At 46.9% G+C, this 14,558-nt stretch overlaps 1 protein-coding gene across 2 annotated transcripts in view; it reads right to left on the bottom strand.

Moving 5' to 3' along the window:
- XPNPEP2 (X-prolyl aminopeptidase 2) overlaps nucleotides 1–14,558 on the bottom strand; it is a 35,622-nt gene that overhangs the window by 9,319 nt on the left and 11,745 nt on the right. For both annotated transcript variants that reach the window (XR_013834939.1, XM_079962329.1), the window contains exons 7-14: nucleotides 13,253–13,399; nucleotides 11,961–12,062; nucleotides 11,030–11,111; nucleotides 9,691–9,889; nucleotides 7,562–7,651; nucleotides 6,703–6,812; nucleotides 6,111–6,188; nucleotides 1,669–1,740 (exon numbers count right to left, since the gene is read on the bottom strand). Coding sequence is in view for 1 of the 2 variants with exons in the window: in XM_079962329.1 (XP_079818455.1) it covers nucleotides 1,669–1,740; nucleotides 6,111–6,188; nucleotides 6,703–6,812; nucleotides 7,562–7,651; nucleotides 9,691–9,889; nucleotides 11,030–11,111; nucleotides 11,961–12,062; nucleotides 13,253–13,399 (880 nt within the window). In the remaining variant the exon portion in view is untranslated. The remainder of the gene's footprint in view (nucleotides 1–1,668; nucleotides 1,741–6,110; nucleotides 6,189–6,702; nucleotides 6,813–7,561; nucleotides 7,652–9,690; nucleotides 9,890–11,029; nucleotides 11,112–11,960; nucleotides 12,063–13,252; nucleotides 13,400–14,558) is intronic.

Here is a 14,558-nt window from a genome sequence, read left to right as displayed (position 1 = left end):
CTGCAGGGGTGAGAGAAGCAAAGCGAAGGGAGCTTTGTCAGGCAACGGTGCCCGTCAGGTCAGGATTTTGCAGCAGAGGTCCAGAGCCTCACCTGGCAGAAGGAGCTGGAGGGCTTCCCAAAATGTAGCAAGGCTGGCTTACCACATTTTGAAGCAAAGTCAGTAATCCAATTGCCATGCAAAGAGGCATGTCCCCCACTCCTTAAGGAGTCCAGAGTGTATAAAACTACCTAGTTTTAGGTAGTGAGGAGCTGTTTTGGTGGATCGGGCTCCCCACACTTAGCCCCAAAGTCGTGCCAGATATATTTAGGGGAGCACATGGAGGACCTCTGAGAGCAGCAGTTCCCCCTTTGCTACGTGGAACCTGTTGCTCCCAGATACTTGACTGACTCTTAACCCTGATTTAGGAAGGGAGGGTTTCGTTTTTTTAGCAATGCCTTTGTTCTTCCTTCTGGTTACCTGTTTTATTCTGAGTAGCTGTATTTTTAAATACCATTTATTGCGCCTCAACCCTGGATCTCCTCCACAAGACCTGTTCCTTGAGCAGGGAGCCTAATGAATCTTAACAACAAAAATAATGACAATCTGGGAGCACCTCTGCTCTTCCTCCTAGGCATAGTTTGATATTTCAATTGTATCATGTGATGGGTAGTAAATATTCTGACTGTTTATATGTTGTAACCTGTTCACAACATTTTACAGACTTTATAGAGAAAGCGCCCAATAATTTGTAACAACAACAAGTATTATGACAAATTCATTACCCACCCTTCACCAGCAGCCCCAGTGTGGGTTACAACAATTTAAAAACAGTTTAAACAAATCACAGGTGAGTCCTAAAACACACACACCCCTTGTCAAACCCAAGGTAAAGGGGTGTGTCTTCAGCATATGACAAAAACTACATAATGTAGGCACCATATGCACCTCTGTGGGGAGGAAGTTCCACAATTTAGAGGCCACCACAGGCACAATCCCTCCATTGCAGGGGGTTGGACTAGATGACCACAGGGTCCCTCCCCACTCTACAAGTCTATGGTTCTACCACCCCGAGCCTGTGAGGGCAGCAGAACTCTCAAGAGGGTCCCAGCTGTTGCTCTTAACACTCCATACGGTCAGTGGCAGACGCTGAGTTCTCAAATTTTAGCAGTGCCCCCACCTCTTTCACTGCATTCCAAATAATAGTTGTGGCACCCCCAGGTTCCACGGCCTGTGCGACCAAACCAGTTGCACTCCCTCAAATCTGCCTCTGATATAGTCTGTAGGGTAGGATGCTGTATTTCAGAGATCAATAGATGAAACCAAACCCTAGAGTACAATGAGTTGTCACTGGGGCATACTCAGAGTGCTATCCTTGATAGGAGAAAGCTCCATAAATCCAGAAGCAGCTTGCTAGGTGGGGAGGAGTCTCTTTGCTACCTTCTCAGCAGATGGCTCACTGGTGTAGACGGAGGAGGAAGGGTGAGGCAGTGGGGAAGCTGGTGATGTGTAAGCCAGTGTGTTTGCTCTCCGCTGACCTTCCTGCCACTTTCCTCTCTCCCTCCTACAGTACAGTGACCCACCTGCCAGAGGCTCTGGCCCACAAGGTGAGCTGCTTCTCCATAAAACCCGCTGCCAGGTACAGGCCCCTGAGCCTGGCCAAAGAGAGAAAGGGCATCCCATACTCACAAATATTGGCCCCCTGAGTCCAGCAGGTACATTTCATTCACAGTCAGGTTTCGGGCAGTAGCACTGGATGGGCTGAAAGAGGAAAAGAAAGGTACAGAGAGGAACATCAGAATTAGCATGTTGGGTCAGGCAGTTGTGCCTCCAAGCTCAGTGTTCAGTCGTCAGCAGACGCAGGGAAATTCAAAAACAGGATAAGGTGGCAACATTCACCCAACAAGAGTAAAGGAATATTACTATTATATGGAAGCACATAGTTTCCCCCAAAGGATCATGGGAACTGTAGTTTACCTCTCACAGAGCTAGAATCCCCAGCACCCTTAACAAGCAGTTCCCAGAATTCTTTGGAGGAAAGTCATGTGCTTTAGAGGCATGGGTACACAGCCTCTGTTTAGATTATGGTTTTTATTCCTTCCCTGCCCTTTACCGTAAAGTCCCACGGCAGATGATAACAACATAGATCACAACAATTTGCAGTCAGAAAAACAGAGCAAGAATGTAAGAAGCAACAGTGGCCCAAGGGGTGGGAATGTGCTGCAAAGCCGTCCTCCTAGCACCAGGGTCGATGCAGCTTATCTGATTGTGCCTTGTGTGGAGTGAGGTTGTGGTGAGGTCGGGCTGTGTGGCTGCACCGAGTGCCAACCTGCCACTCTCACTGGTGCATCCCATCCGAGCCACCACCATGGGTCACCCAAGTCCCACCCAGTAAGTGGCAGGGATGCTGGTTTTGGGAGGGCTGCTCCACCTCACCCCAAAGGCTGCTAGTAAAAAACCCAAAAAACCCTGCTGAATCAGACCAAAGAATAGACTAATCCAGTACCCTCTTCCTGTTTTCTACAGTGACCAGTATGTACACACCATACATTTCAAACACCACCCCAAAGAATCTTGGGAATTGTCGTTTACCCAGAGGCGAGCCTAGGCGCTTGTGCCCTTGGCAAGGAACTGTATTGGAGCCTCCAAAGCCAGGAGAAACTATGGAGTAGAAACTTAAAGTTTGCTTTTCTTCACCTTTTGCACTCCGACAGTGATTTCCTCCCTGGCCATCAGAGTTGGGTCTGCTTTGTTCCCCATCCCCCCAATCAGTCTGTCTGCTTGTCTGCCTACTGCCTCCTTCTGCTCCATGCTTTCCCTTCTGCTCCCCTTCCTTTTCCCTCCTCCTACAACTCTTCCCTGCTCTCTCTGTCTTTCTTCTCTCCGAGCCCCTGCTCACACTTCTAAAAGCTCTGCCAGCCAGCTGGAGAGGGCTCCACTGGGCTGCTGCAACAGTGAAGTAAAGGTAAAGGTACCCCTGACCCTTAGGTCCAGTCCCGTTCCTGCCCACATGGCTACAGCAGTACACACCAGCAACTGGATTCCTCTGCAGAGATGGCCAGAGGAGCCTGTATGCCTGACCGAACAGTGGAGGAGCAGCCCTGGGGTGTATGCAGGCTCCTAGCCACTCCAGGCCAGAGGTGCAATTCTTGTGCCTTCCTAGGCCTGTGCCCTTGTGGGCTAACCTGGCCAGCTCCTGAGTTTACCCCTCACAGAGTTACAACTCCCAGCACCATGAAGAAGCTAGAGTTCCCAGATACTTTAAATGCACTGGATGTCTACACCTGGGTGTTTCTGGAAAGCCCACAGGCAGAGCAAGAGAGTGACAGCTCTCTCCCAGGATAGCTCCCCAGAGAGGCAGCCTGCTTCTGAATCTGAACATAGCATACAAACAGAGCAGCTAGCAACTATTGGCAGCCGTATCCTCCACAAACCATCTCCTTTTAAAGCCATTGAAATTGGTGGTCATTATTGCCTCTTGTGGGAGTGAGCTCCCTAGTGGCACCTCCATGTCCCAAGGCTCCCAGGTGGGGATATAATTGCCTTTGTGCCTTTCTGTGAGTTTCCTGGAAGCGGCGGGGGGGGGGGGGGAGGGCTAGCAAGTTTGAGAAAACAGGATGCTGAATTCACCAGCAGGGCTCTCTCTCCCTATGCTTTGCAGAGGCAGGTGTGACATGAACGCTCAGGAACCCATGTGCACAAACCACAACCTATATTTGGGCATGCCATTTTTAGATCCTGCCCACCCCGGTTTGTGCAGATTCTTGGCAGCTCTGTGGTTTCCCTTTACACGCTCACGGCTTTTAGGATGGGCTCCTTTATGTGAGCATTGCAGACCAAGGCTATGTGCACATCAGTAGCTTAAAATGCAACAAAGTCTCTCTCTCTCTCTCTCTCTCTCTCTCTCTCTCTCTCTCATACACACAACAACAACAACAACAACATTGTGCTTCCATGTTGCTGTTCAAACCAGTGAGGGGGTGGGGGGATGTCTTCAGCTGATGCACATTAACTGTTTGATTTTCCCCCACCCCTGGCCCAGCATTGGTCTTCGTGAATCTGCCATCTGTACATGTGCAACATCTGCTTCGAATGTACACGCCTTAGCTTAACTGTGAAGTGAACATGGTTTAGGTTTTCAAATCGGGTAGAAGCTGCATCAAACAGCAGTATACAGTATCTCAAGAAACAACAGCATGGATAAGGATCCTGGCTCAGTATCATGTGTGCATCGCTTCTAACACCAGCGGTGGGATTGCACTGGAGCCAAAGTAAGTGGTAATGGGTGCCAAGCCTAAGTTCTCAGAGGCTGTGACGCCAGTTTTAACAAACCCAATTTTTCAACTGTTCTTGTGGAGAATGCAAGGAGGCAGTAAGGCAGAAGTAGGGAACCTCAGGCCCAGAGGCCAAATCTGCCCCTCCAGACCTCTCTGTTTGGCCCTTTGGGGCTCTCCCTTGGACTGGCTGCCTCTCAAGGCCACACCTCCTCTCCCCTGGCCACGCCTCTCACCACCCCCATTTTGTGCTCCTCCTTGGGCGCTTGTGTCTGGCTGAAAGATGGGGAGAGAAGAGGCCACACTGATGCATTTCAATCACATGGCTTCCCCCAAAGAATCCTGGGAGCTGCCATTTGTTCATAGCTGTCAACTTACAGATTTGAAAATAAGGGACCAGCAGCCCAAATAAGGGACCTGCAGCCTCACCTATTCCAGGCATTCCAGTCTTCCTGTCCTCCTGCAGTCTGGTCAAACTCATGCTAGTAGCTTCGAGAACACTGTCCAACCAACTTTGTAACCAGAGGTTCAACTGAATAGAATCTGAATCACATGCACCACAAGGCCTATGCAGCTACAACTTAAGATGCCTCCCCGGCCTGGCTTTGCACTGCAAAGTTTGCAGCAGCACGTGCAACGAAATGGCGCCCAGCATTCAAAAAACCCCTCAGCTTGCATTAACTAGCCACACAAAAGGCATGCAAGCTCCACCCCCCCAGTCTTTCTTAGACTTCTTATTGGGTGAGCAACACAGCCAAGCAACACAGTTGGAGCCTCCCTCCTCCCTGGCCGGCAGAGAGGGAGGGAGCTGCTTCCTTTGAAATTTAAGGGACATCATTTAAGGGACATTTAAGGGACATCCATCAATAAGGGACAGCAGTGGGACATGGCGCTGGAATAAGGGACTGTCCCTTCAAATAAGGGACACTTGACAGCTATGCATTTGTTAAGGGTGCTGGTAACTGTAGCCCTGTTGGGGGAAATTACAGTTCCCAAGGTTTCGAAGGGAGGAAGCTGTGACTGTTCAAGTGGCATAGATGTGCTTTAAATGTTATCGTGTGGATAGGATTGTGTGTTTCCGGCCTGATTTCTGTATTGCTGGAATGTAGCCTACTGTAATGCTCTGCCTGCACTATAATTTAAAGTAATATCATCCCCCTTTAAACAGTCATAGCTTCCTCCAAAGAATCATGAGAACTGTGCTAAAGGTGCTGAGAGTTGTTAAGATTCTTCTATTCCCCTCACACAACTACAATTCCCAGAGTTCCCTGGGAAGAGGGATTGATTGTTAAAATACTCTGGGAACTGTAGCTCTTTGAAGGGGCAACACCTCTCAGCAATCTTAACAAATTACAGTTCCCATGATTCTTTGAGGGAAGCCCTTACCGTTTTAAGTGGGGGGGTGATACTGCTTTAAATGTATAATGCAGATGGAGCCTCCAAATGTGTACATCAGTCAAAACTGCATACAAAGAAACAACAACATGTTTATTAGGAGAAATTTGCACTAAAATGCTGATGAATTTTCACAAATCACAGATCTCTGCAGAAATGTGGAGAACTGAATTTAAGAGTGGGAAAATGAGGAAAGGGGGGAACTGATAAGGGCAGAGCCCTCCATCCCTATCCATCTCTAATTATAGGCCCTAGTTAAGGAGATGGAAATGGTGAGTGATAATAAGAAGAAAATGGTGTAGTCCTCCACTACTTTGGTTCTGAGAGAGGGAGCTGTCCACATGTTTTGGGTTGTGGCACTGTGAATTTCGAAGGTTACCTGTGTTTCGGTTCCTGTATTGTTTTGGTAAATGTGAATCAGGTAGGGTTGCAAACGGAAAAAAAATTCTCCTTAATCCCTACCTGTAATGGGCCAGAGCTGCGTTCAGACCAGTGGCGGAGATTGTCTCAAAGCTGGGTCCCTTGCAGTTGGCCTCTTCGCTGTGGAGGGAAAGAGAAAACTCTGGTTGGCACCCTTTTCACCCTCCACAGCGTCATCACCACTGATTGATTTTCATACTGTTCACATGCCACAAAAGCTTCTAAGCCATTTACAAGCATAAAATCTACTATAAATTCCATACATAATTAAAATAAAAGAATAAAACAACTCTACCAAAATAGTAAAACCACTCAGATTTAATACCATTATTTTTATTATTTATTTAATTTCTATACCACCCTATACCCGAAGCATAACAATGAGACAGTTTTTAAAACCCCCAATTAAAATAGATAGGTCAAGAAGTTCAAGTTCAGGGGAATGAATGCAGGTGTACCTTCAATAGCCGGGAGAATGCCAATATAGATGGGGCCTCTCATATTTCAGCAGAGAGGACATTCCACAACACTGGTGCCACCAGTGAAAAGGCCTTCTTCCATGGTCTCACAATGTGATAATCATCAGACCATGGCAAAACTAGTCTAAATGAAGCATTGCCCTTTTCAGACTGACCTACGCAACTGGTCTACATAACGGGCGCCAGAGATTTCATTCACAGAACCGGTGGGAACATTCTTTTCCAGCCAGACCAAGTACCGAATCACTGCAATGGCATCTCGTACCTGTGGTTGTAATCATTGTTTAGTATTTCTATCCTGCCTTTCTATAATAAGTACACAGAGAAACTTACAGCAAAATAATAAATAGCCACGTTGCAAATTTATGAGCATGTCCAAAAACACCTTCAATCTCTCTCTCTATCTCTCTATCTCTCTCTCTCTCTCTCAAAACCAAATGGAACACATGATTGCAATAAATATTCAAATATCATTTTATCATCATGTCTGTTCTGGAATGCACACATCATTCACAGATGTCCCATTTTGACTGTCTACACCCTGCATCAAGTTTTCATCTGCAGAAGGCATCATAGTTGGCTGGAGCCACGCTATATGGCTGCAACATGGCCTCATGTTATAATCTCTTCCAGCATAATGTCTAGCCCTGACCTGATACTGGACATGGAGTCCTCAGAAGACAAAACAGACACCCCATGGGTTGAGAATCTTGGGGAGCAGGCAGGGTCCCCAGAGTTCAATGCCGAAGATCCCCTTGTGGGTCCTCCCCCAAGTTGATACTTGTTGAAGAACTCCCGAAACTGTCAAAGATGAGGAGCCACCCTCTCCCCCACCAGTCCTGATGGGTGCCAGCCCCAAAGGCTTCAGGCAACACTGTCCAGACCAGTCATGGGTAAAGGGTCCACTTGCTGTGTTTTAGGAGAACTCCCTTGAGCTTCCATCCAAATCTAAACTCACAAGATCATTGCACCACAACATTCTACTGCCTTTGCACTCGCGGTGGGCTTACATACATGGGCAGCTCGCAGCATCTCTTGCTCCTTGGTGTTCTTGACTGCTTTGGTGATCATGACAGGAGAGTACTCCTCTACCAAGAGTTTTTCCTGTAAGACAGAAAGGAGGCAGCCATGTCAACAGGCCATTCTCAGGGGGGATGCACCTGTCGGCTTACTCTGAAACAGACTAGCTGGAGGCAGGCCTTTGTCATCACTTGCAGAGCATGTTGCGCAGTTCCCCTTTGGTTATGCTGCATTCTATATGTGGCAGCTCTCACAGCATATCTTAGAGTGCCTGCATGCATGCATGCACGATCATCTCCTGATGTCTGCTGTGTCCCTCAATGAACTCCATTTGAGGCAGGGCTCTGGTCCTGGAGCCTGGTTTCAATCCCAGAGCTCAACATTAAAAACACTTGTGAAGTAACAAACATAACACATGAGGAAGAGTCCCTCCGGATCAGATGAAAGGTCTATCTAGGTTTAGGGGATTAGCAAATCTTCCAATTTCAGGCTGAATTCAGATGGCATTTTATTTCATTTTCACAACTTTCCCCCTGTTGGTTCTACAAGGCATTGTGGTGAAATACAGTGCAGAAAAAAGAGACTTCAGTTACACCACCCAGAAAAAAACCACGCCTCTGCACAGGTAACTTTCTGTGCAAATGCATATGCCCTAACCAGAGTGAAAGGAGAGGTGTGCCTAATAATAGCTTGTGTGACCTAAAAAGCAAGGCTCGGCAGCTCAGTTGTCATGCACTGCCACCCGCTGCAAACATTGTCAGGTGGCGCAGAAACTTTGCAGGATTTAAGACAGCAAACAGCATGCAAAAACCATGCAGAGAGCTTCCTGTGCAGGAAGTTACCAGCTATGTTGATTATGCCCTCAGAGACAGCATGCTTTTGAATACCAGCTGCTGGAAACTGCAGGATGAGAGTGCTCAGGTCTTGCTTGCCGGTTTCCCACAGGCATCTGGTCGGCCACTGAGAACAGAATGCTGGACTAGCCTGATCCAGCAAGCTCTTACGTTCTTAATTGCACAGTGAATGGAGGCGATGCACTATTCGATGCCATATGAAAACATAACAAAACTTTTGCTTTTAGCAAACAGAAAGGGGTACCCGTGTGGATGGGCCCAGGGTTGACAATACTAAGCTAGGTGAATCAATTGTCTGACTTGGTCCAAGGCAGATTCCTATCCTAAGTTTCCAAACCATGAGTGGTGATGATGGCTCACTCTCTATGTTCTTCCTTTTCACATGGGAAGGGCCATAGCTGAGTGGCAGAGCATCTGCTCTGCACAGAGAAGGTCCCAGGTTAATCCCTGGCATCTCCACATGGGAGTGCCTCCCATCTGAAACCTTGGAGAGGAGCTGCCAGTCAGTGTAAGGTAAGGTAAAAGGTAAAGGACCCCTGGATGGTTAAGTCCAGTCAAATGTGACCATGGGTGTTAAGTACTGATGTTCTCACCCTGGCCACCATGGGTACTGTGTATATAGTTTTCACTCAGGTCCACATCAGTTTATTTAGGTGGGAAACCCTGGGTTGCTGTTATAATGTTGACAGCCCCAAGCCGGTTCAGTTCAGTTCAGTTCCAGCTTACTTATAAAGAACTACTAGGAGAAATCTCTGTGTTGTCTGCTTTGTCAACCCACTACTTAATAATGGGGTTGAGGCGCTCATCTCACTTTCAGGCCAAGGGAGTCGGTGTTTGTCCACAGACAGCTTTCCAGGTCATGTGGCCAGCATGACTAAGCTGTGACGGAAACCGTGACGGAAACCAGAGCGCACGGAAATGCTGTTTACCTTCTCACCGCAGTGGTACCTATTTATCTACTTGCACTGGCATGCTTTTGAACTGCTAGGTTGGCAGGAGCTGGGACAGAACAACAGGAGCTCACCCCGTTGTGGGGATTCGAAATGCCAACCTTCTGATCGGCAAGACCAAGAGGCTCAGTGGTTTATACCACATCACCACCCACATCCCTGACCAGTCAGTGTAGTAGACCATACTGAGCTAGATGGACCAATGGTCTGACTCAATGGAAGGCAGTTACCTATGCTTCTCCCCCAGTTTTTCCAGTGCAGCCTCCTCTCCCGTTCAATGGTTCCCCTGTACAAGAGTCCCTCCATCTTTCTTACTTACCAGGGGGATTTCTCGATAGAGTCCTAGGGTGGTGTATTCACTCCCAATCCAGATTTGAACGCCATCCTGCTGGGCATACTTTCTCAGACTTGCGCTTGCTTGATCATAGTCCTCCACCTGCACACACAGGGGCCCTGGGCACTGAGAGACCAGCGACTGGGATGCCTCTTTGCTCAGTCGACTCTGGTTCACAAACAGACTAAGGAGGGGTGGAGGCAAACCAAGTGAGGTCGGAAGAACAAACAACTGTGTGTTACTTTGCTGATTCACTTTGGCCCCCTCTAACACTATGCATTTAATGTGCTAGTAAACAGTAAAAATCACTTTAAACCAGGGGTAGGCAACCTAAGGCCCAAGGGCCGGATGCGGCCCAATCACCTTCTAAATCCGGCCTGCGGATGGTCTGGGAATCAGCATGTTTTTACATGAGTAGACTGTGTCCTTTTATTTAAAATGCATCTCTGGGTTATTTGTGGGGTCTGCCTGGTGTTTTTACACGAGCAGAATGTGTGCTTTTATTTAAAATGCATCTCTGGGTTATTTGTGGGGTCTGCCTGGTGTTTTTACATGAGCAGAATGTGTGCTTTTATTTAAAATGCATCTCTGGGTTATTTGTGGGGTTTGCCTGGTGTTTTTACATGAGCAGAATGTGTGCTTTTATTTAAAATGCATCTCTGGGTTATTTGTGGGGCATAGGAATTAGTTCATTACCCCCCCCCCCCAAAAAAAAGAATATAGTCTGGCCCACCACATGGTTCTGAGGGACAGTGGACCGATCCATGGCTGAAAAAGGTTGCTGACCCCTGCTTTAAACAGTCATGGCCTCCCCTGCCCCAAAGAATCCTGGGAAGGATAGTTTGCTAAGGGCCCTGAGAGCTGTTAGGATGCCTCTATTTCTCTCACAGAGCTCCAGTTTTCAAGAGTGGTTTTAAAAGCAGCCCATCCCTCTTCTCAGGGAACTTATGGGAATTTTGTTAACATTGTTTGGCTGGAGAACTGCACCACAGAATTCAGATAGGTGAGAATTTCGAAGGAGGGCTGTGTTTCCTGGAACGATATGAAGACTGAAAGTGAAAATTTGGTAGCGTTGCCTGTAAATACAAACTGCATAGAATTTCTCCCTCATCCCTAATGCTTAGGAAAAAATGCTGAGTTTCTGTTTTGGGGGAGGGGAGGTAAAACAGGAAATGGAGGATTGGAAATGGAGTGTTCTGGAAGAGGGCATGGCTGGCTGGCATGCACCCTGAGGAGAGCATCTCACACTGCAGCCATTTTATTCTGGATCCCACTTGTTTGAACCAGACCCTTGTTTGAGACGGTGAGTAAGTTGCTCAAATACCTGATATCTGTCTTGGTGAGAAGTGTGTAAGCGTAGAAGACAGGTGTGTAAGGGATGTCATCTCCCCGAAGATTGAAGAGCCCTGTGGAAAGGTAGGAGTTTCTTACAAATTCCATTTTCCCCCTTCTTCTTCTTTTTGCCCAGGAGGCTTTTAAGTGGTTGAAGGAAGCAGGGTAGGGTTATAGGGAGAGTGGCTTGCAGAACGGAGACAGGATTAGAGTCACGGGGGAAGCAGAGGAGAAGGCCCTGAAGTGAACGTGGGTCATTCTGAAATCCCTGGAATCTTGCACAGCTCAGAGATTGGGGTGGCGTGCAAACTGTATATAAGGGCACATTCAGATGACCTTTTATTATTATTATTATTATTATTATTATTATTAAGCATTCATTCTGAATTGTTTGCAGGGAGATCAGACCATGGTGGATATTTATTGTGCATTCATTCTGATTTGTTTGTGGGGAGGTTAGATGACATTGTGCCAAAGCAAATGTTATCAACATGTTCTCCAGTGCATTTCCCAATCACTTTCCTTATAAAAAAAAAGTCTGATCTTTCGGGGAGAAAGAGTTTGATATGCAAGATCTCCCAATCCACTGTACAATTTTAATTGGCAGGGATGTGATTGGTCCATCTAGCTCAGTGTTGTATATAGTGAATGACAGCACCTCTCTGGGGTTTCACAAAGGGAACTTCCCAGCCCTACCTAAAGAAGCACAGGACTGAACATGCGACCTTCTGCTTCCAAAGCATCTGAAGCTTTCCTAACAATGCCACTCTCTGGAGCCAGCCCTGGTGGGAGTAGCTCAGGAACAGCAAGTGAGGACAACAAAGGGAATGTGTACTGACATAGCTGAGGAGGCTGCAGAAACAGGCAATGTGGAAATATAGAAAGCAAGCTGTGCATTAACTTGATTACAACGGAGCACTCACAGGCAGTTTCCTCGAGACCAGAAAGCAGGACTGCTGTGGGCTTCCTGCCATGATTCTCCATCTGAGTCCGGATAGCAGAAATCTTCTCTTGCCAACTGCTCCCTGAAAGAGGAGGAGGTGAGATTCAATGGGAGGTGGGTTGGCACCTTGTGGCTCCATGAGGGCTACATGCAAGACCATGTGCAGTTAAGAACCAGTTTCGATGGTCCAGAAATGAAGGTATTAGAGGCAGCTGTGAAAACCTGGACAGCATCAGGCTATCAGTGTACAGGGCACATTACGGAGTTACATAAGCAATGGGAGGAGAGATAAACCAAACAGATGAAAATAGGAAATATATACAGAACTTATCTGCCTGATGCCAAGTCAGGGAATATTAGAACACTGAAGCATGCCAACTTGAATGTCTTTTCTTGCTTCCCGTGAACTTCATTAATGTTAGAGAAAACAGGCCAGTCCTGCCAAATAACTCTAGTGTAATGTATGAACATAGGAATAATAATAATAATAATAATAATAATAATAATAATAATAATAAAAAATTTTTATTTATACCCCGCCCTTCCCGGTTCAAAAACCGGGCTCAGGGCAGCTAACCACAAATTTAAAACACTTAATTATAAAGCAGCATAAAATACAGTATAAAAACATGAATAACAATAAAATTCAAAAATCAATTTAGGGGAAATAAGCATTAGATAACACCCAGGGCTAGCTGGCTGAATTGGTCCTACTTGGGCCAGCGAGGAGGCCAGGGGAGAATTAGCTGTGGGGTCTCAGAGCGGGTGATCTTCATAAAAGGGTAAGGGGAGAGAAGAGAAGGGAAATAAATGATTAGGCTGAATTCAAATTAAAGGCCAGACAGAATAGCTCTGTCTTACAGGCCCGACGGAAGGAGGTTAAATCCTGAAGGGCCCTAGTCTCATGGGACAGAGCGTTCCACCAGGTCGGAGCCATCACTGAGAAGGCCCTGGCCCTGGTGGAGGATAGTCTGACTTCCTTAGGGCCTGGGACCTCTAAACAATGGTTATTCATGGACCTTAAGGTCCTCTGCAGGGCATACCAGGAATCCATCTTATAGTCATAGGATTGGCCAACTAGCTCAGTGCTGTATACACTGGCTAACAGCAGCTCTCCAGGGTTTCAGACAGAGGTCAGGGGATATTCCCTGCTGTACCTGGAGATTCTGGGGATTGAACCTAGGACTTTGTTCTAGACAGGAGCTCTGCCACTGAGGTGTGGCACTTCCCCAGGAAGGCCGGCACCAGTCCATGCATGGCTCAAGAACATACCCACAAAGTTGTCATTGAGTTGGTAGATGGTGTTGGTGGGAGGAGGAGGTCTCTGTGCCCCCCACACTTGGTCCACCAGGTTGTCCTCTAGGGGAACGAGGATTATATCTGAACCCTCCAGGATCTGGTTGTAGCTCTCCCAGTTTTCTGCGGAAAGAGGATGTCAAGCAGGTAGATGCGGAAAAATCACCAGTGATTGTAAATATCATTTCTAGAAGAAATTAGTTCCAGTTCACATTGAACAGCAGCCAAGAACGATTACAGAAAAGGAACTAATTTTGTTCCCAAAGGGAATTGATTCTGTTCCAGTTCAGTCCACAGTTAAATTCAGTTTATTCATGTCGTCCTTGGTGGTTTCCCCCCAGCCTTCAGTATCTTACAAGTCGTTCTGCTAAATTAGAATATATACTTAAAAGAACATTGAAACACACTATGTAATGTGAGTGGTTGTTCCTCCCCCCAACAATTACATTATTTGAACTTAAATAGCAGCATTACAGTCATACCTCGTGTTACGTTTGCTTCACGTTGCAGCTTTTCAGGTTATGAATGCAGCAAACCTGGAAGTGTTTACTTCTGGGTTCGCCCCGCGTGCATGTGCAGAAGCGATCTGCATGCTTCACACACGCGCAGAAGTGATCTGCACGCTTCACGCATGCGCAGAAGCGATCTGTGCGCTTCGTTCATGTGCAGAAGTGGTCTATCGCACTTCACGAACGCGCAGTAGCGGCACTCTATTTATGGACTTTTCAGGGTGTGAATGGCACCCCGAAATGGATTGCATTCGTAAGTAGAGGTACCACTGTACTTTTTAGATAGGTAAAAATGTGAAATGCAGTGACCACAATCAAACACAGAGTAGTCCCATGTATAAAATTATTGAATGAAAATGAAAATTGAATTGAATTTATACAACCTCCCCAAGTTCCGCTGCAGAAGGAACTGAGGGCTTATCTCACTTCTGTTTCCTGCACTGCTTTCCCCTGGGAAAATCCACGGTTTAGAGTTGCATTGCAGCAAATGGCAATCAGGTTTCCTGCAGATTGCCATTTGTTCTGATTAATCGCTAAAGAGCATGTTTTCCGGGGGAAGCAGGGTGGGGTGGGGAGCAAAGGTAAAACTGCTCAGACCCATCATGCTTTCTTTGCACTGGACAGGTGGAAGTGGGGATGAGCCCTTAATTCACATTCAGTTCACCTGGAAATTACAGCAACTGATTTCATGCGTTATTCAGATTTTTTTTAAGTTAATCTGAACTAGTTCAATCCAGGGACTGAAAATGACTCCATAGGTGCCCACAGGTACA

The sequence above is a fragment of the Podarcis cretensis genome, assembly GCF_951804945.1.
Source record: "Podarcis cretensis genome assembly, chromosome: Z".
Classification (NCBI taxonomy): Eukaryota; Metazoa; Chordata; class Lepidosauria; order Squamata; family Lacertidae; genus Podarcis; species Podarcis cretensis.
The sequence above is the reverse complement of the archived record's forward strand: the minus strand, read 5'-3'. Positions and strand labels throughout refer to the sequence as shown.